The sequence below is a fragment of the Scyliorhinus canicula genome, chromosome 25 (genome assembly GCF_902713615.1).
Source record: "Scyliorhinus canicula chromosome 25, sScyCan1.1, whole genome shotgun sequence".
In the NCBI taxonomy this organism is placed as follows: Eukaryota; Metazoa; Chordata; class Chondrichthyes; order Carcharhiniformes; family Scyliorhinidae; genus Scyliorhinus; species Scyliorhinus canicula.
The window spans coordinates 13,146,093-13,170,557 of NC_052170.1; the positions used below are offsets into that span (position 1 = coordinate 13,146,093).

Below are 24,465 nucleotides of genomic sequence, written 5' to 3' on the forward strand. Positions count from 1 at the left end.
ATTGATTTTCAATTCCTGGAGACTGCAGGCCAATCCTGGAGGGTTGGCGACACGGACACATTTAAAACCTAAGAATGTGGGCCACTGGCAGTTTTCTGAAATGAAAACAGACAATACAGAGACATGTCAGAGAATGCAGCAGGCTATAGACAGGCTGCAAAATCGGGCGGAGAATTTATCCCAGACAATTGCGAGGTGATGCATTTTGGTAGATCCAATTCAGGTGGGAGCGATAAAATAAATGGCAGAACCATCAGGAGCATGGACACACAGAGAGATCTGGGCATGCAGGTCCACAGATCCTTAAAAGTGGCAGCACAGGTGGCACGCGGCGCAGTGGTTAGCACTGGGACTCCGGCGCTGAGGACCCGGGTTCGAATCGCAGCTCTGGGTCACTGTCCGTGTGGAGTTTGCACATTCTCCCCATGTCTGCGCGGGTTTCACCAAAGATGTGCAGGTTAGGTGGATTGGCCACGCTAAATCGCCCCTTAATTCGAAAATAAATAAATAAATAATTTGGTACTCTAAATTTATTTTTTAAAAAGTGACAGCAGAGGTGGAAATTGAGGCATAGAAAGCACATGGCATGCTTGCCTTCATCGATACGGGGTATCGAGTGTAAAAGCTTGCAAATTAAGTTACAGTTATATAGAAAGTTGATTAGGCCACATTTGGAATACTGTGTCCTATTCTGGTCACCGCACTACCAGAACGATGTGGAGACTTTGGAGAGAGTGCAGAAAAGGTTTACCAGGATGCTGCCTGGTGTGGAGGGTATTAGCTATGAGGAGAGATTGAATAAACTGGGATTGTTCTCCCTAGAGAGATGGAGGCTGAGGGGCGACCTGATAGAAGTTTATAAAAATATGAGGGGTATTATCAGGGTGAACAGTTGGAGGCTTTTTTCCAAGAGCGGAAATGACAATTACAAGGGGGCACAAGTTCAAGTTGTGGGGGGGGATAGGTTCAGTGGAGATGTGCGAGGGAGGTTATTTACACAGAGGGTGGTGATGGCCTGGAATGCACTGCCAAGTGAGGTGGTTGAGGCAGATACGTTAGCGACCTCTAAGAATTATCTGGATAGACACATGAACAGGGTACAGAAGGATACTGGAAGTTGGTCTAGATAGTGATCGGCACAGGCTTGGTGGGCCGAAGGACCTGTTCCTGTTCTGTATTGTTCTTTGTTCTATTAAATGCAAACACTCAGTGGGTCAGGCAACATCTGTGTGGAGAGAGAAACAGAAACATGGCCTTTACAGGTCAATAAACTTTCATCAGGATCCATAGTGTTGAAGTGAGGAGAGAGCCTGGGAAACGTAGGGACTGTGGGGAGGAAAGAAAAAAAACTTACTTGAGAAAATATTTTTTTAAAGGTTTTAAGAGAAAACATGTAATTTACTGTACTGTCAACACTTCATTTCTCCTGAATCAAGGAACAGCGTGGTCACATCAAACGTGGCTCTAAAAATATATTAGAACAAAATGATTTTCTTAATTCTATAGAGGCTCCCACAGCAACTTTGTAAAATTAAAAGCTCGTGAGGTTTCTGAACTCTGAGGTTTTAAAAGTTAATTTAAGAGACGTGAGCTTCGCTGGCGAGGCCAACATCTATTGACTATTCCTAGTTGTTCTTGAGAAAGTGATGGTGAGACATGTTCTTGAACTGCTGCAGTCCCTGAGGTGTAGGTACACCCACTATGCTGTTAGGGTGGGAGTTCCAAGCTTTTGACCCAGGGACAGTGAAGGAATGGCCAATATATTTCCAAGTCAGGATGGTGAGTGGCTTGGAGGGGAACTTCTTTTTAATAAATTTAGAGTACCCAATTCATTTTTCCAATTGAGAGGCAATTTAACGTGGCCAATCCACCTAGCCTGCACATCTTTGGGTCGTGGGGGCAAAACCCACGCAAACACGGGGAGCAATGTGCAAACTCCACACGGACAGTGTCTCAGAGCCGGGATCGAACCTGGGACCTCTTGTAGACAGTACACACGACAGTACACAGTGTTGGTGGTGGAGGGGGTGAATGTTTGTGGAAGGGGTGCCAATCAAGAGGGGCTGCTTTGTCCTGGATGGTCAGCCTTCTTGAGTGTTGTTAGACTTACACTCATCCAGGCAAGTGGAGAGTATTCCATTACACTCCCAACTTGTGCCTTGTAGTGGTGGACAGGCTCTGGAGGAGGCAGAAGGTGAGTTACTCACCACAGGATTCCTAGATTCTGACCTGCTCACAGTATTAATATAGCTAGTCCTGTTCAGTTTCTGGTCAAAGGTAACCCCAGGATGTTCATAGTGAGGGATTCAGTGATGGTAATGACATTGAATGTCAAGATTCTCACTTGTGGGAGATGGTCATTTCCTGGCACTTCTGTGGCACGTATGTTACTTGCCACTTGTCAGCCCAAACCTGGATATTGTCCAGGTCCTGCTGCAGTTAGACATGAACTGCTTCAATATCTGAGTCGCAAAGAGTGCTGAACATTGACCATCCCCACTTCTGACTTTATTTTCTTAAGTATAAATTTAGAGTATCCAATTCATTTTCTCCAATTAAGGGGCAATTTAGTGTGTCCAATCCACCTGGCCTGCACATCTTTGGGTTGTGGGGGTGAAACCCACGCAGACATGGGGAGAATGTGCAAACTCCGCACGGACAGTGACCCAGAGTCGGGATTGAACCTGGGACCGCGGCCCTGTGAGGCAGCAGTGCTAACCACTGTGCCACCGTGCTGCCCCACATCTGACTTTATGATGGAAGGAAGGTCAACGATGAAGCAGCTGAAGATGGTTGTGTCCATTTCATTGATGTTAACTAGAAGGAACCTATGCTAGAAATGTTAAGGCTATGGTAATATTGCCAGCCAGAGGCAGTACTATTCATGATGGTGTTCCTGACTCACCTTGTTTTCTCTCATTCGGCAGCATGGAAGATCCCCATATAAAATAGTTACAAACCTGATCCTCAGCTGAAAGTGTTGACCGGCGTGCGAGACTATTATGAACAGTTGACCTCTTGCAGTGAACGTTTCTTTTGCCTAGCCTGGAACTAAAGCCAATTGTAACCACTCTGATCAGTTAGATAAGTGCTGTTGAATTGGATTGGAGCTGGCTGCAGCCAATGAAGTGCATTTGAAGCGTTGTAATGGAGGAAACATGGCAGACAATTTGTGCACAGCAAGCTCCCACAAAACAGCAATTTTTCTTTGAAGTGTAGAAGATTTTAGTTTAGACGGGCAGCATGGTCGGCGCAGGCTTGAAGGGCCGAAGGGCCTGTTCCTGTGCTGTACCTTTCTTTGTGATAACGTAAGAAAGAGGAGCAGGAGGGCAGCACGGTGGCCTAGTGGTTAGCACAACCGCCTCACGGCGCTGAGGTCCCAGGTTCGATCCCGGCTCTGGGTCACTGTCTGTGTGGAGTTCGCACATTCTCCCCGTGTCTGCGTGGGTTTCGCCCCCACAACCCAAAAATGTGCAGAGTAGGTGGATTGGCCACGCTAAATTGCCCCTTAATTAAAAAAAAAAAAGAAAAAAAAAAAAGAAAGAGGAGCAGGAGTGGGCCATTCAGCCGTTCAAGAGAACTCCGCCATTCAATGAGATCATGGCTGATCTTCCACTTCAACACCATTTCCCTGCACTGTCCCCAGATCCCTTGATGTTTTAATATGTAGAAATCTAGTGATCTCAGTCTCAAACATACTCCATGACTGAGACTGGGGTGGGGAATTCCGAAGATTCACCCACCACTGAGTGAAAAAATTCCTCCTCATCTCACTCCTAAGTGGATGTCCCCTTATTCTGAGACCGTATCCAATGGCTCTAGAGCCCTCAGCCCAACATTTTCCCTGCATCTACTCTGTCGAGTCCTGGAAGAATTATGTTTGAATCACCTCTCATTCTTCTAAAGGCCCAGTCTATTTAATCTTTCTTCATAGGACAATCCTTCCATCTCAGTAATTCGTTTGGTGAACCTTCCCTCGAACACTCCCTCTATGGCAAGTACATTGCGCCTTAGGCAAGGAACCCAAAGCTGTATACATTACTCCAGGTGTGGCCTCACCAAGGCACTATATAATTATAGCAAGACATTTTTACTCCCATACTCAATTCTTCTTGTAATAAAGGCAAACATACCATTTACCTTCTTAATTGCTTGCTGTGCCTGCATGTTAGCTTTCACTGTCTCATGAACCAGGACACCCAAATCCCTTTGAGCTTTAACTTTCCAGCCTGTCAGCATTGAGGAAATACTCTGGGCGGGATTCTCCGAGCCCGTGCCGGGTCGGAGAATCGCCGGTGATGCAGGGAATTCCCGCCATGCCGCTCCGACGCCGGGACATGATTCTCCGGCGACCGGAGAATCGGTCCCAATCTAGCTCGCGTGGTTGACGCGGCGGCAGTCAGGGGCCGCTGAAAGAGAACCCCGTGGCGATTCTCTGCACTCGACCGGCCAAATTCCCGCCGAGTCCCACACGCATGGTTCGAACCTGGGTACCACCTGGTGGGAACTCAGACCCGCGGCCGTCTTGGTGGGGGGGAGGGGGGGGGGGGGGGGGGGGGGGGGAGGAAAGTCAGACTACCGGGGGGGGGGGGGGGGGGGGGCATCCACGGCATCCAGGCCCGCAATCAGGGCTACCAATCGGCAGGCCCCCCCGATCTGGAGGGCGCCTACCTCCTTCTGCGCGGGTCCGCTGTAGGGCACTAAGGGCAATTTAGCATCGCTCATCCATCTAACCTGCACATCTTTGGACTGTGGGAGGAAACCGGAGCACCCGGAGGAAACCCACGCAGACATTTTTATTTTATTTTATTTTTTTAAAATTTAGATTACCCAATTATTTTTCCAATTAAAGGGGCAATTTAGATTGGCCAATCCACCTACTCTGCACATCTTTGGGTTGTGGGGGCGAAACCCACGCAGACACGGGGAGAATGTGCAAACTCCACACGGACAGTGACCCAGAGCCGGGATCGAACCTGGGACCTCAGCGCCGTGAGGCAGCTGTGCTAACCACTAGGCCACCGTGCTGCCCTACCCACGCAGACATGGGGAGAACGTGCAGACTCCGCACAGACAGTGACCCAGCAGGGAATCGAACCTGGGACCCTGGCACTGTAAAGCCACAGTGCTATGGTACCCTTTTAATAATCTGCACTTAGTGATGTTGATTGGCCAGCTCCCCAGAGAGGACTCCCTTGTTCTTCTCTAAAATAGTACCAAGGGATCCTTTAGATCCCCTGAGAGCAGTAAAGGACCTTGGTTTAACACCTGGTAGGCAGCACCTGCGACCGAGGAATCCTGCACTGAAGTGTTCATGCGGAACTTGATTCGCACTCAGTCTGTTGCCTTAGGGGTTAATTCTACCACCAAGCCACAGCTGATACTGGCCTGTGTGATTTGGTTACATGCTTCAGAGTTATTGCTCCTTTTAAACTCGTATACCTTGCACCTTTGCAATTTAAAAAAAGCTCCACTCCCCACACTCTCTCTCAAAGAGAGGGCACAGCAGAAAAAGGCGGCAAAGGGAATACCTTCAAAACGGAGTCAGTGGAGGCAATGGAAAGATAAATGAGATTATACCCAGCTGGTTTCATGTGGTCCGGTGTTGCAGCTCACAGTCAATGCAGAAGAGTTATTTCAAAATGTCCCCTCGCCTCTCCTCGGGGACATTGAATTTCAGAGATTATGCTCAGAGGATGTATTCGCTCAGAATATTAATTCAAGCAATGCACACTGTGAGGGAGAGAAACCTAATCCTCTTGCAGCTACAGATAGCACATGAGAAGCAATTGTTCTTACTGTAACCTGGCTCATTAACAGGGCAAGTGCAAACTTGTCAGGCAGAATATAAGCTCAAGAACAAAAAAAAATCTCACTTTACAATTTGAGGTTTTATTGAATTGGGCAGCAGTCTAATTGCTATTAACAGCGTATTAAAAATATAAATTAAAATTCTATGCTGCGTCAGACTTACTTAGTGAAGTGGCTTTGCTTTACGAATTTTCCAGCACAGGAGGCTATTTGGCCCGCCGTGCCGGTGCTAGCTCTTTGAAAGAGCTAGAAAATTAGTCCCGCTCCCTGGCCACAGGAGGCTATTTGGCCCGCCGTGCCGGTGCTAGCTCTTTGAAAGAGCTGGAAAATTAGTCCCACTCCCCTGCTCTTTCGGGAGTAGTAGCAGCATTTACCCAGGCCTTCTGAGTTGGGATTAAAGAAGCTAACTCTTAACATTCACCGCAAATACTTAGTTGGGCAATTTTACAGGTGCTAGACACTCAAGGATGGACAGCAGATACTGGGAAGGCGCACATACCATAGAAAAGTTAGTGCAAAGAAAGAGGCCACCAAGGCTATTGTTTTGGTGCTGTCTGAAATTAAATTAGCCGCCCATTCTAATCCCACCTTCCAGCAGCCGGTCTTCCTTGCAGGTCTCAGGACCTGAGCGGAGGATTTCTGCCTCAATTGACCAATCCAAGCAGAAAATTCCAGCCACCGATCACCCCCTTGAGTAACTAAATTTTTCCTAATACCAATCAATTTAAATTTGTGCCCCTTGGAATTGACCTTTCTGAACATGTCTTCCCAGGCTACCATCACATCATGACAATGAGAATTTCCGTCTTTTCCCCCCCTCAAATGTCATGGGATGTTCACCCGAGAACACATTTGGCTTTAGCATCGCTAACACCTCTTACAGTAGTAGGCCAGTGGAATGTCAAGCCAAGATTATTTACTCTGGTCTGGGGTTTCAACCCTCGAATCAGGAAACATGACCGGTACTTTTCTCACCTCAAATCCACCCCTCCACAAGTCTACTCTGTGAATAGAGGAAGTGCGTGACACCATTAAAAGGTGAGGCCGACACCTAAACTTGATCTTGCACGTAGCAACCTCCAAGAGGACAAACAAACCTCATTACCATTGGGGTAGGCACTGGAAATAGGCTGTCAAGATTGCAATGGTTTAGAAATGTGAACGAGTTTGTGCCAGCTTATTCATTCATAGGTTTCATGTCAAGCAACAGGACCGTTAGTGATTGCCCATCTCTAATTACCCATGAGGTGGTGATGATGAGCCACTGCGGCAGCACGGTGGATAGCACTGCTGCCTCACGGCACTGAGGTCCCAGGTTCGATCCCAGCTCTGGGTCACTGTCCGTGTGGAGTTTGCACATTCTCCCCATGTTTGCGTGGGTTTCGCCCCCACAACCCAAAGATGTGCAGGCTAGGTGGATTGGCCACGCTAAATTGCCCCTCAATTGGAAAAATTTAATTGGGTACACATAAAAAAAAAAATGATGAGCCACTGCAATCCAAGTGACACAGGTACAGAGAGTGTTGTTGGTGTGGCAGCTCCAGGATTTTGACCCAGTAATGGTGATAACGTTTCAAGACAAGATGACGCGACTGAGAAGTTTGGAAGCAGACCGAGAGTACGTCGGCGAGTTGCTGTAGCGCATCTTTAAGTGATATATACTGTGATGGAATGAGTGTTGGATCAGGTGTTGATCAAGTGGGGTGTTTGGCCCTGGAGGAAAGTTTTATATTGTTGAAGCTGTTCATCTAGACAAAGAGTATTCAGAATCCCACCCCTGGAAAATGGTGGGAAGACTTTTGTGGATGCCGATGGAGTTATTCAGCTGCAGTTACTCAGTTCCTGGAGCTGCAGCATTTGAATGGCTGGTGCAATTCGGTTTCTAGTCAGTCAATGGAAAGCAACCCCCCCCCCCCATGATGGATTCAGAAATAACAGTCTTGGTGCTCAATAAGTTAAGTGGTACAGGTGTATTTATAGACCCACATCAAATAGTTGTAAAGATTGTAAATTATAACTTCGAGAAACTATGGCACATTCGGAAATCAGTTTTATTTGGTTGATTGTTGGCAAAACAAGACAAGTACAAGAAAGAAATACATACACCATGATTTAGGCTTCATCACACACATGAGCACCAAACCCATGGAGAAGAGCAAGGGAGGGGAAAAGGAGAAGTTGTTTACCAGTAAATATAGCTAGTCAGACTTTTTTCACAAAATGACCTGATTGCAGGAACAAATGAATTTAAATTGAATGGAGTGCACTATGACAATAATCAGCTCAGATTTATTAAAAACTGCGAACTCATTAGAAACCATTGATAGCAAGAAATGGTAAAAAACATGGAAAACTTGCATCAAGTGAGATGCTAGTACTGTAATATGGCAGCAGAGGTAGCGAGGCATTGCACAGAACACCAGATGAAAAACAAAATTAAGAGATTCACCAAAAGTCACTGAATTCACTTGACAACTTGGACACCTTTCATTACGGACAAATCACCAACTAGAGGTTATCCCCCACCCCTCACCGAGGATTTTAGAATAATTCCCAGCTTCCAATCACTTCTAGATTTTGGTACAAATCTGGAAGGATCACGTATATGGGGCAGCAGCAGCATCATCAGGCTGAAGGGTGCAGGAGTGATTTACAGCACTGACATTAAACAGAACCTCAATCTAGTCTTGCTCAAACCAGTACCCAATTCCAGCATAGTCAGGTGATTGCAGGGCCCTTGCCTTCATTTGGCTAGTGGAGGTGGTGCCTGGGACACATATTTGCGCCAGGCAGACATCCAGCAGAATAGGTTCCACTATAGCTATACTTTTTTTTTTTTTAAATTTGTATCTTTTTTATAAATAAATATATGTTCTTTGTGTAAATTTAACAAGTAGAAAGACAAAACCATTGAGCCAACATGCTGTTAGAAAGCAGCCCTGTAAACATTGACATTAACAAAAAGACAGGAAAAGTTGCGTTATGTGCACAAGACTGGATGTACAGATTTGAACCCAGCAGTGAAAAAGGTGCAGGATTTATTTTCCCAGCTGTCCACGCAGAGCAAGTAGAACTTTCCACCATGCTGCTCAGGCTGCATGATGAGTGTCTGGGACTTACAGTAACTAGTCACAAGGCTCCAGAGACAGGATAAATAAATTAAACAATGCAATTATTAAATTCCTTCTGCAAAATCTGTACAATATACACTTTTCACAAACCAAAAATAAGAGCAAGCTGGGTTTAAGCTTATAGTCTTACCAACCATTTAGGGTCAGGTTCAATAGTGATGGAGACCCAGACAGGAGCAGCACCCCCACATGTACTATGAAGTAGGAAGATGCCAAGTACACACACACACACACACACACACACACAGTTTGACAGATGCATCTTTCAGTAAGTCCAAAGCATTCTAAATCAAATCGGATTCAGAATTTTGACTCGCACAGAAAGGAAACAGACTGGGCTTCAAACATAAATAGTTCCACTTCAAAGCCATGATTTGGCCAGTTTAAATATATATATATTTTTTTATATATACAGGTTTTTGCTTAAAGTCGTCCAGTACAGCCAGCTATTGGCCAGTCCTGGATTTGGCGAAGAGGCAGTGGTAGGTGGTACAAGTAGAATGCCAGTTCACTTGCCTCTCAGTCTTGCTTAGGTAACTGTACACAGGGAGAAATACAACATGCAATTTACAAAACATACAAATGAGTCTCAGATTATATACACTTCACGTTCAATTACCCTTCTCTTCAGTCACTCATTAGTAACTTTAAAAATCACACTGATTAGTGTCCACTTCAGACTTCATTTCAGGAGATCAGACATTTTCAGTCAGGAATCTTCATGAAAAAGTTTGTCCCAAAGAATGTTTCTCGCACTCTAACGAAAACTAGAAGAGTTCAGTCATATTTGGGCGGTTGGGTTTTTAGAAAAACCTTCACAATAAAACATCCACAGTAATAGCACATAGGGGTGCAAAAGAAATTTAAATAACCTAAACCAGCACCCTGGTACATGGAGTGGCTTTGTTGAAGGGTTTAAAATGGAGGACGTGCAGCTCTGTGCAGAATGGATGTAACAGCAGAAACTAAATCCACAGGCAGCAGTCACTCCATGAGGCACTTTGTGTCAGACTCCTCTTATCAAGCGCCATAGTCTTCCAAGCTCACAACAGCTCTCTGCAAGAGAATAAGCTTCAGTTAGAACAAATAGACAAAATGAATTTAAAAAAATAAAAATAAATAAATCACCAAGTTTTGTGCATAGCGGGCAGGAGAACCTCAACTAATATGGCACTGGAATAAAAGTAACTACAAGTTTTTGTTGCTACCTAGGTTCATTTAATACAAGCCCATCTTTGATCTGGGCCAATGCTAGATGTTATGGATGAGATGATGTTAAAAATCCCAATGTTTGCTGTACGTGAAGAAGAAAATATACTGACAAGAGGGGAGATCAAAACCGTCTCAAAAATAAAACCTTGTGACGATTGCATCCCTGCACTTTGTGCAATGCTACCGCTCATGGACAAAAAACACAAACAAGTGGCAAAATCAAATCTTTGATTTTCTACTGAAGCAACCGGTCAATCAATTAGAAGTCAGGTTGTTAGTCATGCCCGACAGGGATACACTTGTACATTGAAAATTCTCAGGCAGGGGGTGTGACACACACAGACTGCAGGAAAACAGGATTCTTTGAAGATACAGCAAAGAGATTTAAAAAGTCCAGTGGTGACTCACTGTGGGATACGTGTAGCCAACTTGGCTCCGGGTGATATGGACCTCATCATCTTCAGTGGTCTTCTGGTAGACAGGGTTATCAAAGTTTATACTGTTGGTGTTCTTCAATCTCCAGTTTTTCCAAATGAAATAAGCAGCCGTACCAAGCAGTGACAGGATGGCTGTAAATGGGGGAAAAAGAGAAATATTTAATCACCACATCACCTTCCTGGAGATTTCAGTGTACAGTACAGGTGAACACTGGACGGGGCAAGGCATTGTTGCTGCCTCCCTCTACCGTTCCTGCACAAAGAACTGGATAATAGCTCAAAGGCAGAGGATCTACTCAACAGGACAATTTTCACTGGGATTTGACTTTAAAAAAATTAAACACCCAATTCATTTTTTTCAATTAAGGGGAAATTTAGCGTGGCCAATCCATCTACCCTGCACATCTTTGGGTTGTGGGGGTGCGACCCACGCAGACACAGGGAGAACCGAAAAGGGCTCATTTAGCACAGGGCTAAATAGCTGGCTTTTAAAGCAGGCCAGTGGCACGGGTTCAATTCCCGTACCAGCCTCCCCGAATAGGCGCTGGAATGTGGTGACGAGGGGCTTTTCACAGTAACTTCATTTGAAGCCTACTTGTGACAATAAGTGATTTACATTTCATTTCGACTCCACACGGACAGTGACCCAGAGCCAGGATCGAACCTGGGACCTTGGCGTCTTGAGGCAGCAGTGCTACCGTGCTGCTCACTGGGATTTACATAACAGGTCAGAGCGGTAATGGCTTCACATGCTCACCTTGTTAGAAAGTAATTAACTGCACTTACCTAGAGGCAAGACAATCCACAAGGCGTTAGTCCCCTTGTTGCCTTCTGCAGCAGCCTCAGCTGCAACTTCACCCAGCGCTGTAGGAGGGGAAAATAAAATAAGTAGCCTGAAAACATGCAGTCTAATTAGCAGCAAGCAAGCTTTCTTCTAAAAATGCACTCATGAATAAATCAGCTGAGAATTGTACCTTGATGTGAAACGGTGAGCATCTCGTGAAGTGTTGGGACCACTGTGGGTTCAGCATGGTCTGATGGGACATTGGAGGGCTGGGTGGTGATCATTTTCCTGGTTGTGATGGGATTGGAGGGCTGGGTGATCACTTTCCTGGTTGTGAAGGTCTCAACGCGATTAGGACTGGTCGAGGTTTTGACGGTGCTCAATTTGCTGGTAGGCATGATAGTAGCTAAAAAGAGATTAGATGCTGATCAGAAGTGCAGTGACAAATCGGCTTAAAATCAATACCAATGCAGGTAAAAGTTTTTTTCTTGAAATATCATTCCCTTTGAAAAAATTTGCTCAATAGCCTACAAAAACATCCAACAGGTTTCATCCCCAATCTCCCTTCCTTTTTTTCTTTAAATTTAGGATACCCAATTCATTTTTCCCCAATGAAGGGGCAATTTAGCGTGGCCAATCCTCCTACCCTACACATCTTTGGGTTGTGGGAGCAAAACCCATGTAAACACAGGGAGAATGTGCAAACTCCACACGGACAGTGACCCAGAGCCGGGATCAAACCTGGGACCTCGGAACTGACACTGCCCCCTAATCTCTCTTCCTAATCTTGGACCCCATAACTCACTTAACCAAATTTTGGAATCCACCCCTGCCTCAGTAGTGTTTATGGCTTGGTGTCCATTGCTCTACAGTTAGCTCTAGATCTAGGGGTGTCCATTTATGAAATGAAAATCGCTTATTGTCACAAGTAGGATTCAAATGAAGTTACTGTGAAAAGCCCCTAGTCACCACATTCCGGCGCATGTTCGGGGAGGCTGATACAGGAATCAAACCGTGCTGCTGGCCTGCTTTCAAAGCCAGCAATTTAGCTCTGTGCTGAACAGCCCGGGTATACTATTAGAATTAAAATAGATGCTATATGAATACAAGGCTATCCATGCACCATTGATAAAACAAGTTTAAAAAAAGTAAAATTCCTGTTGTTACAGATCAGAGACACTTACCTGGGATGCAGCTCCTCATGTCTTGCCCCAGTTGCATTCCATCAGGACAGACACAGGTGTACTTTGGCGAATGAGCATTGATCTGGGGTGCTGGAAGGCACAGATGCTCACAACCACCATTTACTTGCCCATTCAACTCACACCAGTTAATACCTGGAAAAAAAAAAACACCACACTTGTTACTTGCAGTGTTCAGAGAATACAGCACAGTCTAATGCAACAACCACCTTAGGTGACATAGTAAAACGTTCAAGATGGTTCACAGGGGTTTTTAACCAAAGTTACACTGAACCAGATGCCCAAAATAAAAAAAGGTTGAGGAAGTAGAGAAAGTGCTTCAGGTTTAAGCAGCTGAACATGGCTGCCAACTGTAGAGCAATGAACAAATATAATCAAACAAACTAGACATTTATTGCAGTGTGCGCTTACGAGTGACAGTAGACGGAGATTATTTTGCGTCAGGTATTTGATCAAATTTTCTAGTCAAGGGCATTGAACACCTAGATAAAGAGAAGGTTGAATTTTCAGCTGAAATGGCTGTTGTCCAGAAACACACACTGACCTTTCGGTTGTCGGAGGTGATGGTAGAGGACAATGTCCTGAGGAACATCCAGGTTTTCAATGACTGTTAGGATATCGTCCCCGGTGAGTCTGTTGGCACTAAAAATGGCCTCATGATCGATATCAGTCCAAAAGATTTTGTCCTAAAAGAGGCGAGATGAAAGGCTATTAGCAAAACGCATCTTTTGAGGTATTCAGTTTTGAATGAACATATCCAGAGTTGTCAGAGATGACAGATTGAGGGCAGCATGGTGGCGCAGTGGTCAGCACTGGGACTGTAGCGCTGAGGACCCAGGTTTGAATCCCGGCCCTGGGGTCACTGTCCGTGTGGACTTGGCACATTTCTCCCCGTGTCTGGGTGGATTTCACCCCCACAACCCAATGGCCATGCTAAATTGCCCCTTATAATTGGGTACTCAAATTTATAACAAAAAAAATTATAGATCGAAAATACACCCGAATAGGAGCCAGAGTTAGTCATTCTCTCCCAACCCCAATATAAAAGGCAAGGCATAGACTAAACATTACAAAGATGGCAACTTTCCTTCCCAATAAACAAGTGAAGCAGTTGGAATTTTTATAATTTTTTATAATAACCAGATAGTTAATTTTAAAAACATTGATCTCTTGATTAGATGTGTCCAGTTAACGATCATTACTAACTACCATAATCCTGTTTCCTACCCTTTAGGTATTGCCCCACCCTCCAGCACAAATTTGGACCATAACGATGATCCATCAGAACAGAAACTGATCTCAGAGACCTAAGATCGATTCCTGGTCTTGCACAGCAGCTACTCACCTCAAACAAAGCTACAGAGAAGGGATGAGCCAGCTTGTCTGGAGAGATGATCAAGGTCTTCCTGTTGTCCCCAGCAACACCAATACTGGACAAGGTATGCAACTTGGAGTCCACCCAATAAAGACGCTGATTCACCAAATCTGGAAAAAAAAACCAAAGCACAATCACCTACAGCCCTAACATGGTTCAAGCAGAGAACAAATGAAGGATATACCAGCGCATCTCCAATCACTCACGGTTTTAAGAATCACCAATATTCAGCAAGTCTCGAATTCAGACTAGGAAATTTACAGGCAAAATCCAGATGTAATTAATTTGGGACATTTGGAAAAACTGCACTCGAGACTGCTCCTCTACCACCAGCAAACCCCCCACACCCAATTGATATTCCATTGGAGGGAAATGTAATGCCCAAAATGCCATAGATGCTTAATGCTCACCTAGAGTGATTCCATTTGGCCATTCAATCCCTGCAGCGACCAACGGCATCCGGTCCACTCCATTCAAACCGCCTTTCTCAATCTTGGCAGGATATCCCCAATCACTCCAATATAGGAAACTGGTGGGAAAAGAAAATCAGTAGTTGAAACCTCCTACCATCTGAATTAAGTTTCACGTTGGCATGGAAACAATAATGCAATGACAAAAACAAAAGCAAGTCAAACCCCCTCCGGTTGATACCTACCCTATAACCCAGATAAAATAGAATTGCTGTGTTTAACCTAATTCTTTTAGGATTACCAAGAAACCAGTAGAGGATAAAGCTAATTATCCTCAAAATCCCACAGCACGTTACCGCATCAATAAATGACCATACTCAGGCCAAAGGCCTCTACCCAGAATTTATTTAGACATCTCTACGCACTGCCACCTCCCCCAGTTTGAATGAAGCTACCCGTACCCATGAATTGGATCCACCGCAATGGCTCTGGGTTTTGAAAGTTGATCTTTCACCAGGACCTTCCTCTTTGTTCCAGCTGTGTTAGCTACAGAGATGGTGCTGGTTTCACTATCGGTCCAGTAGATGTTCTGGTGAATCCAGTCTACAGCCAAGCCATCTGGTGCCTTGATTTCAGTCTCGATCACTGTGGAATGGTGGGAAGAATTCTCAGCTTTGTCCATGTGGGCACTGTGAAAGAAAGAAAAAAAAAGAGGAATTAATAAAAATCAAACCAAGAGAGAAAAAAAGGTTTCTAAACAGGTTCACGTTACTGGAGGTTGAGGTTTTAAAATCTCAGCAGTGGTGCTTTGAGGTTATGAGGAGAAACCCTTCACCTAACAGAATTATTAAAGGGATAGTCGACTCAATTCACTCGACTATCCCTTTAATAATTCTGTTAGGTGAAGGGTTTCTTCAGTTGTGTAAAGCAATTTCAGGGGAATACAATGGTCTTCAGGCAGTTTATATCCAATAGGCAATACAAAGGAAAAAGTCAGAGAAACCTATCCAGAACCATTGGAAGTCCAGGCCATGTTTAATTGCCAAATTCTCTCCCCCGAGCTACTGACAACATCTCACCTGAAGATTTTTTTCTGAAACTGGTCAGCCCAATAGATCTTGTTTGCAGCCACCTCCATGTCCAGTGCCACCACATTCTTCAGCCTGGGGATCAGTTGTGTGTACTCACTCCGATCAAGGGTTAGCTTTCGGACTTCGTGCCGGTTGGTGAAGAACAAGTAGGCAACTGTACCTAAGGCAACAACAACATAAACAGGAGTAAGTCTCAACCAATTTGTAACCATTTCACATAAATTAAGCTCATATTTTTTGAAAAACAAACATGGCTCCAGGGCATGCACTTGCAGGTTGCTGACCTTGGATGAAGGTCACACACTGTACACATGTAGGCTGGCAACAAGTGCTGCCTTCTGCTGAACTAGCAATGTTAGAACAATGGGAAAACACAGATTTACGCTGCCAAATCTCTGACCTTGGTTATCAGCAGGGAGAAGACAAATCAATGTTTTAGTGTCTGGTTACATAACTATTAGGAATGGCGAGGGGAAGCAGACAGCTAGCCCTCAAGATGAAGGCAATAATCAGCAATGGCTGGTGACAAATCAATTATGGCACCCTGAGAAGCAAGGCTTCAACTCATTAAGAAGGTGGATCGAACTCAAAACACCAGAGATTCCCCAGAAATGGTTCTTACCAATAGCTTTGCACTGACTGGTCACTGGGTCCATGTGATAGCCCTCATTACACTCACACTTGAATCCACCTTCGAGGTTGATGCAATTCTGGCTGCATGTGTCTGGATTCTCGCACTCATCGATATCTGAAAACCAAAAGAGGTCTTAACTGTCCATCCTACTTCTAAAAGCACTCAGTACAGCAGAACCACTGACAGAACAGAAGCTGAATAAGAAGGTGGTCATTCTTACCTTCACACTTGGCATTATCAACCAGTCTGAAGCCAGGTCGACAGAGACACTTGTAGCCAATCTTTAGATCTTGACAGATGTGCGAGCAGCCAGCATTTTCATTCAGACACTCGTTCTCACCTAGGCAGGGCAGAACATTCAGTGGAATCAAAACCATTAGATCCAATTCAATGCACAAACCAAAGCTCCAGAGCCCAGCTAGTGTCTTGCCTCCTCGCTTCACATCAATTTTCCATCCCATCTTCAAAGCTTCCCCAGCTCTGTTCATTGATTAACAGATACTTATCCCACCCAAATTCTCTCAAGCACCTAGCGAGGTTTCACAATTGTTTCAATCCAAAAAGTAAACCACAATTGTACTTCTGCTGCCTATAACTTATCCAATGTTTTGATGGAACAGTAGCTCTCCATTTCTCAATTCTAAAAAGGTTGCCCAATAAAGGTTGCACCACAAGAGACGTATTAGTATTTGACGTACCACATTCCTTCAGAGGCTCATCAGACCAGTCTCTGCAGTCCCGTTGTTTGTCACAAACTTTGTCCAACATAATGCATTCGCCACTCATGCATTTGAACTTGTGGGGACTGTCACACTTGGTCACTGTTGAGTAGAGATGAGGCAGCTTGTTAAATGACTAAACATGGGGCAAAAGGTTGCTCATTTGAACTTCAGCTGGGCCTATATTTTAAATAGCTATTTGAGGCAATCCTGATTTTTGAAGAAAAGCAACCCACCATTTACACAGCCAGCTTCATCGCTCTGGTCGTGGCAGTCAAACTTCTTATTACACTGGAGGCTTCCATGAACACAGGTCCCGTCATTGCACTGAAATTCATCTGGTCGGCAAGTTGCCACAGCTATAAAAGATATATATATATATATTTTTTGAAAGTGAAGTGATTATCTTGTGCAGCCTAGTGTTAACATAGAAGCAAAATGTGCATCTTCCAGGAGGGTGGTTAAAAGTTGGCTATGTGGATGGAGTGAGTAACATTTACAAACACTTACCACAGCCTTGCTCATCGGATTGATCCCTGCAGTCTGCAGTAGTATCACAGCGCCATTTCATGTGGATACACTCTCCGCTGCCACAGTGGAACTCCAGGGAAGAGCAGGGATTGGGAGGTTCTGACTTCAGGGATTGGCCACAATTCTGTGGCCACTCATCGGACTCATCAGGGCAATCTGGATCTTGATCGCAAGCCCAGAGCTTTGGAATGCAAATTTTACTCTCAGCACACTGGAACATGTGAGGCCCACAGGTCCGTTCTGGACATCCCACCTCATCACTGCCATCAGTGCAATCACTCTCCTCGTCACACACAAATTGCACAGAGATGCAGTTCTCATCATGGCACTGGAACTCATTGTCTTCACATTTATGAGCAGCTATTGGAAAAAAAAAAGAGAGCTCGATCGTTAAGAGGCAGTTTCTATTGCAGTGAGTGATTAAAAATTCTTCTTGCAAATTTGAGTTGAGCGTAGGAGATGATTACTTACGGCAGTTCTCCTCATCTGAGCCAGTTTCACAGTCTTTCTGGGAGTCACAGCGCCAGGATCGTGGGATACACTTGTTAACACGACCACCACAGCTGAATTCAAGAGCGCTGCAGGTCTTATTCTCTGGAAGATTAAAAGATTCAGAATCGGAAGGTGCACAAAAAAAATCTCAAGAGCAGTCTATTTCGGGGGGGGGGGGGGGGGGGGGGGGGGGGGGGGGAGAAGAGAAATAAAAGATCTTATTGTAACATGAAGTTCTGCTGTACCTTCAAGTTAGTCACACTCTGCATTTCCTGGTTACTGATCTTGCAGATTGCCCATCAGATTAACTACTATTCTACTTTCCTTTCTCTACATGACAAGGTTGTGAACATCCCCACCATTTTTCGCCTCCCCAGCACAGTGTGATATCAATGGTCAGATTGCAGAAACCCAACCACTGCTCCCGGGGGGAGGGGGAGGGGGGGGGGGGGCGAAGAAGAGGAGGAGGAAAGAGGAGGAGGGAAGCTGTACTTACTGCATGTCTCCAGTGACTCATCTGAACCATCTGCACACTCAGACTGTCCATCACATAGCCAATGGGCTCGAATGCACTTGCCGTCACCACATCGGAAGTGATTTTGATCGCAAAGTCCAGTTTCTGGAAGAAGAAAGAAAACACATGGTCACCCTAATGTGAGGTGCTGGTTGGAGACAGAGAGAGAGACAGAGAGAGAGAGAGAGACAGATAGAAAAAAAAAGAGAAAGGAAAACAAAGCCCAGAATTGTACACTGGGAATTGGTGTTGGAATCTCAACTCATTCTTTCAGGAATTGCCATCCAACTGGATCTGGCTCATGGAGGAAGTCTTATGTTCATGCAGTTGCATCGAGGCACAAGTCAATACCCCTCCGCCAGGCTTGCAGCATGCTGGAGTAGGCCAGAGCCATTACCTATTTTGAACTTGATTGCCCCCAATTTCACACTAAAATTACCTTAGAAGAACCTGTCAAAAGTGCAAGTCCATATACTTGGAAGAGTTTTTAAAACTATGTTTGAATCAGTGTCTCTCTACTCAGGCATAATGTGACATTCTCCAGACCTAATTTCCTCTTAAATATCACCCAAGACACCACTGTTTCAGGATGAAGAGCCCCTTCACACAAGGAAAAATTACAAAAATGTTAAATTCAAGCAAACCTCAATGTTTAACCTGCAAGGGGGAAATAAAAAAAAAATCAACTTTTTGGTTCAAGGATTTTCAGACTTGTCCCCACCCCTCCCCCAAGGAAATAATTTTGCTCAAGCGGAAATTTCAGCCAAGCTCCCCCCCCCCCCCCCTTTCTGTCGTACAAACTTTGTTTCTGTCGTAGAAACTTTACTCTTAGCCAGCTGTGGCAAAAACATCACCCATTCGTTGTTGAAAATGGGCTGACAGGCTCTCGAGAAACGATTGGCTTACTGATTTAAAAAAAAGTGATGAAACAATCATGACCTCACCCCCATTCTCATCAGGAAGCGAGTACAGAGATTAACAGGACGTTCAACAGATTGCGAATATGGTCATAATAATATACTGGCACTTCAATTGCTACAACTCCTGGGCAATAAAAACAAAATTCCTCTCCTAGGCACCCATATACAAGTCAGAAACGGTACAAGAAGGGACTGGGATAAGATTACTGCAGCAGTTAATAGCTAAATACATAGCCAGTCATTCTACTCCCAATCTCATGGAGAAGTTTATGCCAGATCAAAACCAATAAAGTTAGTACTAATCCAAGTTATTAATAATCTGGAAAAACCTGATGATTGCACATCTGGGACAGCAGTGGGTCAGTGGTTAGCACTGCTGCCTCACGGCACCGAGGCCCCAGATTCGATCCCAGGTCTGGGTCACTGTCCGTGTAGAGTTTGCACATTCTCCCCGTGTTTGCATGGGTTTCGCCCCCACATCCCAAAGATGTGCAGGCTAGGTGGATTGGCCACGCTATTTGGAAAAGAATTGGGTACTCCAAATTTATTTACTTTTATTTAAATATACACCTGGAACAGTGCATAAACCAACAACCTTGTTTGTCAAGAGGCGAGTGACACCAACTGAGCCCAAGACTGACAATTTGTTTAATCTCGGTCAGCAAAGCAGTGAATCTTAGAAACACACTTAAGATTTTTGTGAAGCGGGGGGTAAAAGTCAGCACTTACACAGCAACAGCCAGGCAAGACATGTGGTTATCCTCAGTGGTTGAACATCACTCTCCTGTTTCATCTTGTTAGCATGAACCAGCCAGCACTTTGGTGGTTATGCTACCAGAGACACATCGAACAGGCAAGTCTAAACTGACCTCTGGGAATTAGATTCTAAGTAAATCGGACTCTCACCGGGCCGGCTAATGCATGCTATCAAGTGTGGAAAGTACTGGGTTTTCAACACAATAAAAGAATTTCCCCTTAATACTGTTCATGAAAACACCGCTGCCCACACATTCTAGACTGATACTATTACTATTCCTTTTTCTCTGAGTCACTGTCACCCACAGTGCTGACTCAGTGGGTAGAATTCCATTAGCAGTGGACACTGGTGCTAGTTACAGCAGGATACCTCCAGGTAACATTTAATGTTGTATAAATGGCACAGGAGCACAGTGGTTAGTACTGTTGCTTCACAGCTCCAGGGTCGCAGATTCCCAGCCTGGGTCACTGTCTATGCGGAGTCCACACGTTCTCCCCATGTCTGAGTAGATTTTCTCTGGGTGCTCCGGTTTCCTCCCACAAGTCCTGAAAGACTTGCTGTTAGGTGAATTGGACATTCTGAATTCTCCCTCGGTGTACCTGAACAAGCGCCGGAGTGTGGCAACTAGGGGCTTTTCACAGTAACTTCATTACAGTATTAAATGCAAGCCTACTCGTGACAATAAAGATTATTATTATTCTAACACTTCACCCAAGTACATATGGGATTTGTCTCACTTTGGAAAATTTTAGCCAGCCAGTTCAGAATTGAGTTGCTGCTGGAAATACATTGTACACAAATCAATCACACAAGGAACTAATGTGTTTCAAACAACTTAAATGGCACTAAATGTAGCAAATACAAGACAACCCAGTTACTGCAGGGCCTACTAATCCTCCAGAGCGGGCAGCTGGATTTCAAACAGATCTTGGAACATTTATATTAAGTGGTTAAAAGCTTGTTCAGGTCCCCCAGACAAGTTAGTAGTGTAATGCCAAGCCTTACTTGGGTTGGTGCCAAGAAGAGGGGAAAAATGAACTAAGTTACAATTCAACCAACAGAAGATGGATCAGAATAAACGTAGCATCAGAAAAAAAACAGCATTAATGGCTTGATCGGATGGGACATTCAAATCACCACACATTTGACTACTGCCCAGCACGATCTAATCTCATCCAAATTAAATTTGGCAGCATCCATCTCATTGCTTATTTCCATAGGGCCATCACACCTGCTGCAACAGTCACAGCCATTCTGCAGGAGGGGGGGGGGGGGGGGCATTCGGAAAACCACAATGGAGGGTTTGAGCCTAGACTCCCACTACAGGATGCCAAGGCCAGTGGCTGAAACAATTGCTCATTTCTACCATTGAAATGCAGTATGCTTTGCCCACAAGCATTAGAACATTCCTTTAATGTCCGCTTGCCCACAACAATTGATCTTGAAATGAACAGAGCAATGCTGGACTCAGTTCAAAAAGCAGTCTTCACAGACCCTGGAGCTGTCACACTGCTTCATAAGCAGTAACAAACTTTTCCCAGTTGATGCCAACTTGTGTATTTCAACAGAATACAGTACAAACATTAAAACAGCAAGATTAAAAGCAAAGTTTTTAATAATCTCCAGATTCAAAATTCTATTGTACGGGGGTGGGGGGTATTATTACCACGCTAGTTTATGGGGATCGGACAGCTTGCTTCATTTTTAACTACCCCCTCTCCACCCATTGCTAACTCATTAATAACCAAAAAAGGTGACAGAGTGTAATCAGGATCTGTGTTGATCAACAACAGCCTCTTAGTCAACAGAAGACAGCCTGATCGTACCATGCTAGGTCAGCCAATCAGAAGCCACTGTTTTGCACAAGCCATTATCATACGTTTAAAAAAAAGTGACTGGTTGATTTGTATTGCTTGTAGTTAAGGAAGTTCACAACTCGCAGAACAGAGCAAATAAAGATTTACAGGTTCAAAAGCACCAACAGGAGTTGCAAATCTTAGTGATCTTATACCACTGAGCACCACCTTGGGTAAACATTCTGCACTCACCTCCAATCCCCCCTATCGCAAATCACCTGTTCATTCATAAAAATCTTAAAATGAGTCACTAAGCAATATTCCCCCATTTAATCTTACTTCACTACAGATCAGGTATTGTAACAGCCCAGAGAACCATTATATAGCAGGTCAGGGTGGGTCTGCTTAAATGGGTATTCGTTCTTATCTTAAATTTATAAAAAGATGCATTCTGCCGCTCTCTCTCTCCCCCCCCCCCCCCCCCCCCAGCCTCTATCTGTAAGGCGAGGAAAATAACTTTTGATGACTGACTACTCCCCACCCCACACTTTACCAAATAACATTTTTATAAAGACAGCCAAAGGTTATTCAACAAAGGGTACCCTAGCATTAGCACTGATCCTATCCTCAGCCAAAACTGTGCACTGGAACCGCACTTCACAGGGACTTAGGGAGACTCGCATTTGAAAAATGAAATGAAAATCGCTTATTGTCACAAGTAGGCTTCAATGAAGTTACTGTGAAAAGCCCCTAGTCGCCACATTCCAGCAACTGTTCAGGGAGACCGGTACGGGAAACAGCAAAATTGACAGTAACTATCAAGAACACCAGTAACAAAATCAGCATTTGGAGGTCCGGAATAGGAAATTCCCATTTGAGCACTAAACAACTGGACAAGAGAACAGAAACCTTCCTTCACATACCACCTTTCATAAGCACCCAAAGTGCTTTACACGCACGAGTATAGGTACAGGTGCAAGGTGTGAAATGACAAAAAATAAAATTAAAAATTGCTTATTGTCACGAGTAGGCTTCAATGAAGTTACTGTGTAAAGCCCCTAGTCACCACATTCCGGCACCTGTCCAGGGAGGCAGGTACAGGAATCGAACCGTGCTGCTGGCCTGCCTTAAAAGCCAGCGATTTAGCCCAGTGAGCTGAACCAGCCCCTGGCGGTAGCCAACTTGCAGACAGTAAGATCCCATAATTAACCAGATACTGTTTCCAGTGGCATCAGGAGAATCACCCCCCAAGAAATCTCTTAAAATTTAGCACCGCACGCCAAAAAAAAGAGGGACACCGCTAACAGTGCAGCACTCCCCCCCACCCCACCCAACCGGGTGTGATGAGCCTGGGCGCAGCTCAGCTTTCTCGCCCACCTGGTTCTGAAGCCACGAACCCAGTAGATTCCCCCTCCCCACAAAGCAAAATCAGCCTACAACTCCCAGGCTGCAGCGCGCGCTGCCACCCCCCCCCTCAACCGCCCGGAGAGGAGGAGCCACAGCCGCGCGAGCCCCAGAATGCGGCGCTCCCATTGGTCGAGGGGTGGCGCCTCAGCATCTCCTGTTCGGGCAGCAGCCAATTGGCAGCCGGCGCCGCCGCCGCGCATGTCCAGGGCTGGCATTGCCCAGGGGTTGACCGTTAACCGCTCGCCGAAGACCATCCGGCGGCCCGACCACCGGAGAGATTTATAAACAAACAAAACACATCCCGATTCCCTCAAACCCACATCAGCTCTCGATGCACGACAGCTCCTCATTCATTCTCTCTCCCACACACACACATACATATATATATATATATACACACATTCATTCACTCACTCACTCACTCACTCGTCCCTCCCAAGGCTTCACTCACCGGTGGCAGCGACGACGACGTCCTCCAGCGAGTGGACGGTAAGCAGCAGCAACAGAGCGAACGCTTTGGCCATGGTGAAGAGCCTGTCTTTCTAGCTATCTATGTGTATGAGTGTGCGTGCCGGCTCCTCTCACAGCGAATGTGGCGTTCCCCTCCCGCCCATCCGGGTATTTCAACACGGGGCGCGAGCTGGTGGTGGGGTGATTCTAACGGCCCCGCCCCCTTTTAAAGGGACAGCCTCTACCTTCCTCCTCCTCGCCCCACCTCCCCACAGCAACACTTCAATGAGGATGGCGAGCCAAAATGCTGTTGATGCCAAATCTGGCTCTCTGAGCACTTCTCAAAGATTACTTTTAAGTGGGGCGCTGCTGATGGAGCACCCAAAAGATATTTAATTTAAAGAAACGTTGCTCACTCCTCATTTGTGTGTCAAATGTATCAAAGCACATTCATCTTGCACCCTTGCCTCTCTGTTTTAAAAAAATTTCGAGTGCCCAATTATTTTTTCTCCAATTAAGGGGCAATTTAGTGTGGCCAATCCACCTACCCTGCGCAGGACTGTGGGAAAAACCCATGCAGACATAGGGAGAACGTGCAAACTCCACACAGACCGGGCAGCACGGTGGCGCAGTGGATTAGCACTGTGGCCTCACGGCACCAAGGTCTCAGGTTTGATCCCGGTTCTGGGTCACTGTCCGTGTGGAGTTTGCACATTCTCCCTGTGTTTGCGTGGGTTTCGCCCCCACAATCCAAAGATGTGCAGGCTAGGTGGATTGGCCATGCTAAATTGC

General features: G+C 45.2%; 1 protein-coding gene and 1 long non-coding RNA gene across 2 annotated transcripts in view; one reads left to right on the top strand and one right to left on the bottom strand.

Annotated features, from left to right (window-relative positions):
• Positions 1–7,844: 7,844 nt before the first annotated feature.
• On the bottom strand, positions 7,845–23,828 carry ldlra (low density lipoprotein receptor a). Its single transcript, XM_038784745.1, has 18 exons — positions 23,675–23,828; positions 18,326–18,448; positions 17,809–17,931; positions 17,317–17,697; positions 17,043–17,165; positions 16,786–16,908; positions 16,308–16,427; positions 16,076–16,201; positions 15,442–15,613; positions 14,824–15,051; positions 14,363–14,481; positions 13,923–14,062; positions 13,122–13,263; positions 12,560–12,712; positions 11,566–11,781; positions 11,378–11,455; positions 10,563–10,723; positions 7,845–9,998 (listed from the first exon to the last, which is right to left on the bottom strand). The coding sequence occupies exons 1-18, from the start codon at positions 23,745–23,747 to the stop codon at positions 9,963–9,965; spliced, it is 2,637 nt and encodes an 878-aa protein (XP_038640673.1). The 5' UTR covers positions 23,748–23,828; the 3' UTR covers positions 7,845–9,962.
• Positions 23,438–24,465, top strand: part of LOC119957083 — a 110,504-nt gene continuing 109,476 nt past the window's right edge. The window contains exon 1 of the long non-coding RNA XR_005458737.1: positions 23,438–23,712. This is a non-coding gene — a long non-coding RNA (uncharacterized LOC119957083). The remainder of the gene's footprint in view (positions 23,713–24,465) is intronic.

Excerpts from the sequence above, each read along its gene's own strand:
- ldlra (XM_038784745.1), bottom strand. The coding sequence starts at position 23,747 with ATGGCCAAAGCGTTCGCTCTGTTGCTGCTGCTTACCGTCCACTCGCTG. Across the intron at positions 17,166-17,316 it reads ATCCGATGAGCAAGGCTGTG|CTGTGGCAACTTGCCGACCA; the intron begins GTAAGTGTTTGT and ends TATCTTTTATAG. Across the intron at positions 15,052-15,441 it reads TTTCAGAAAAAAATCTTCAG|TGCCCACATGGACAAAGCTG; the intron begins GTGAGATGTTGT and ends TTTCTTTCACAG.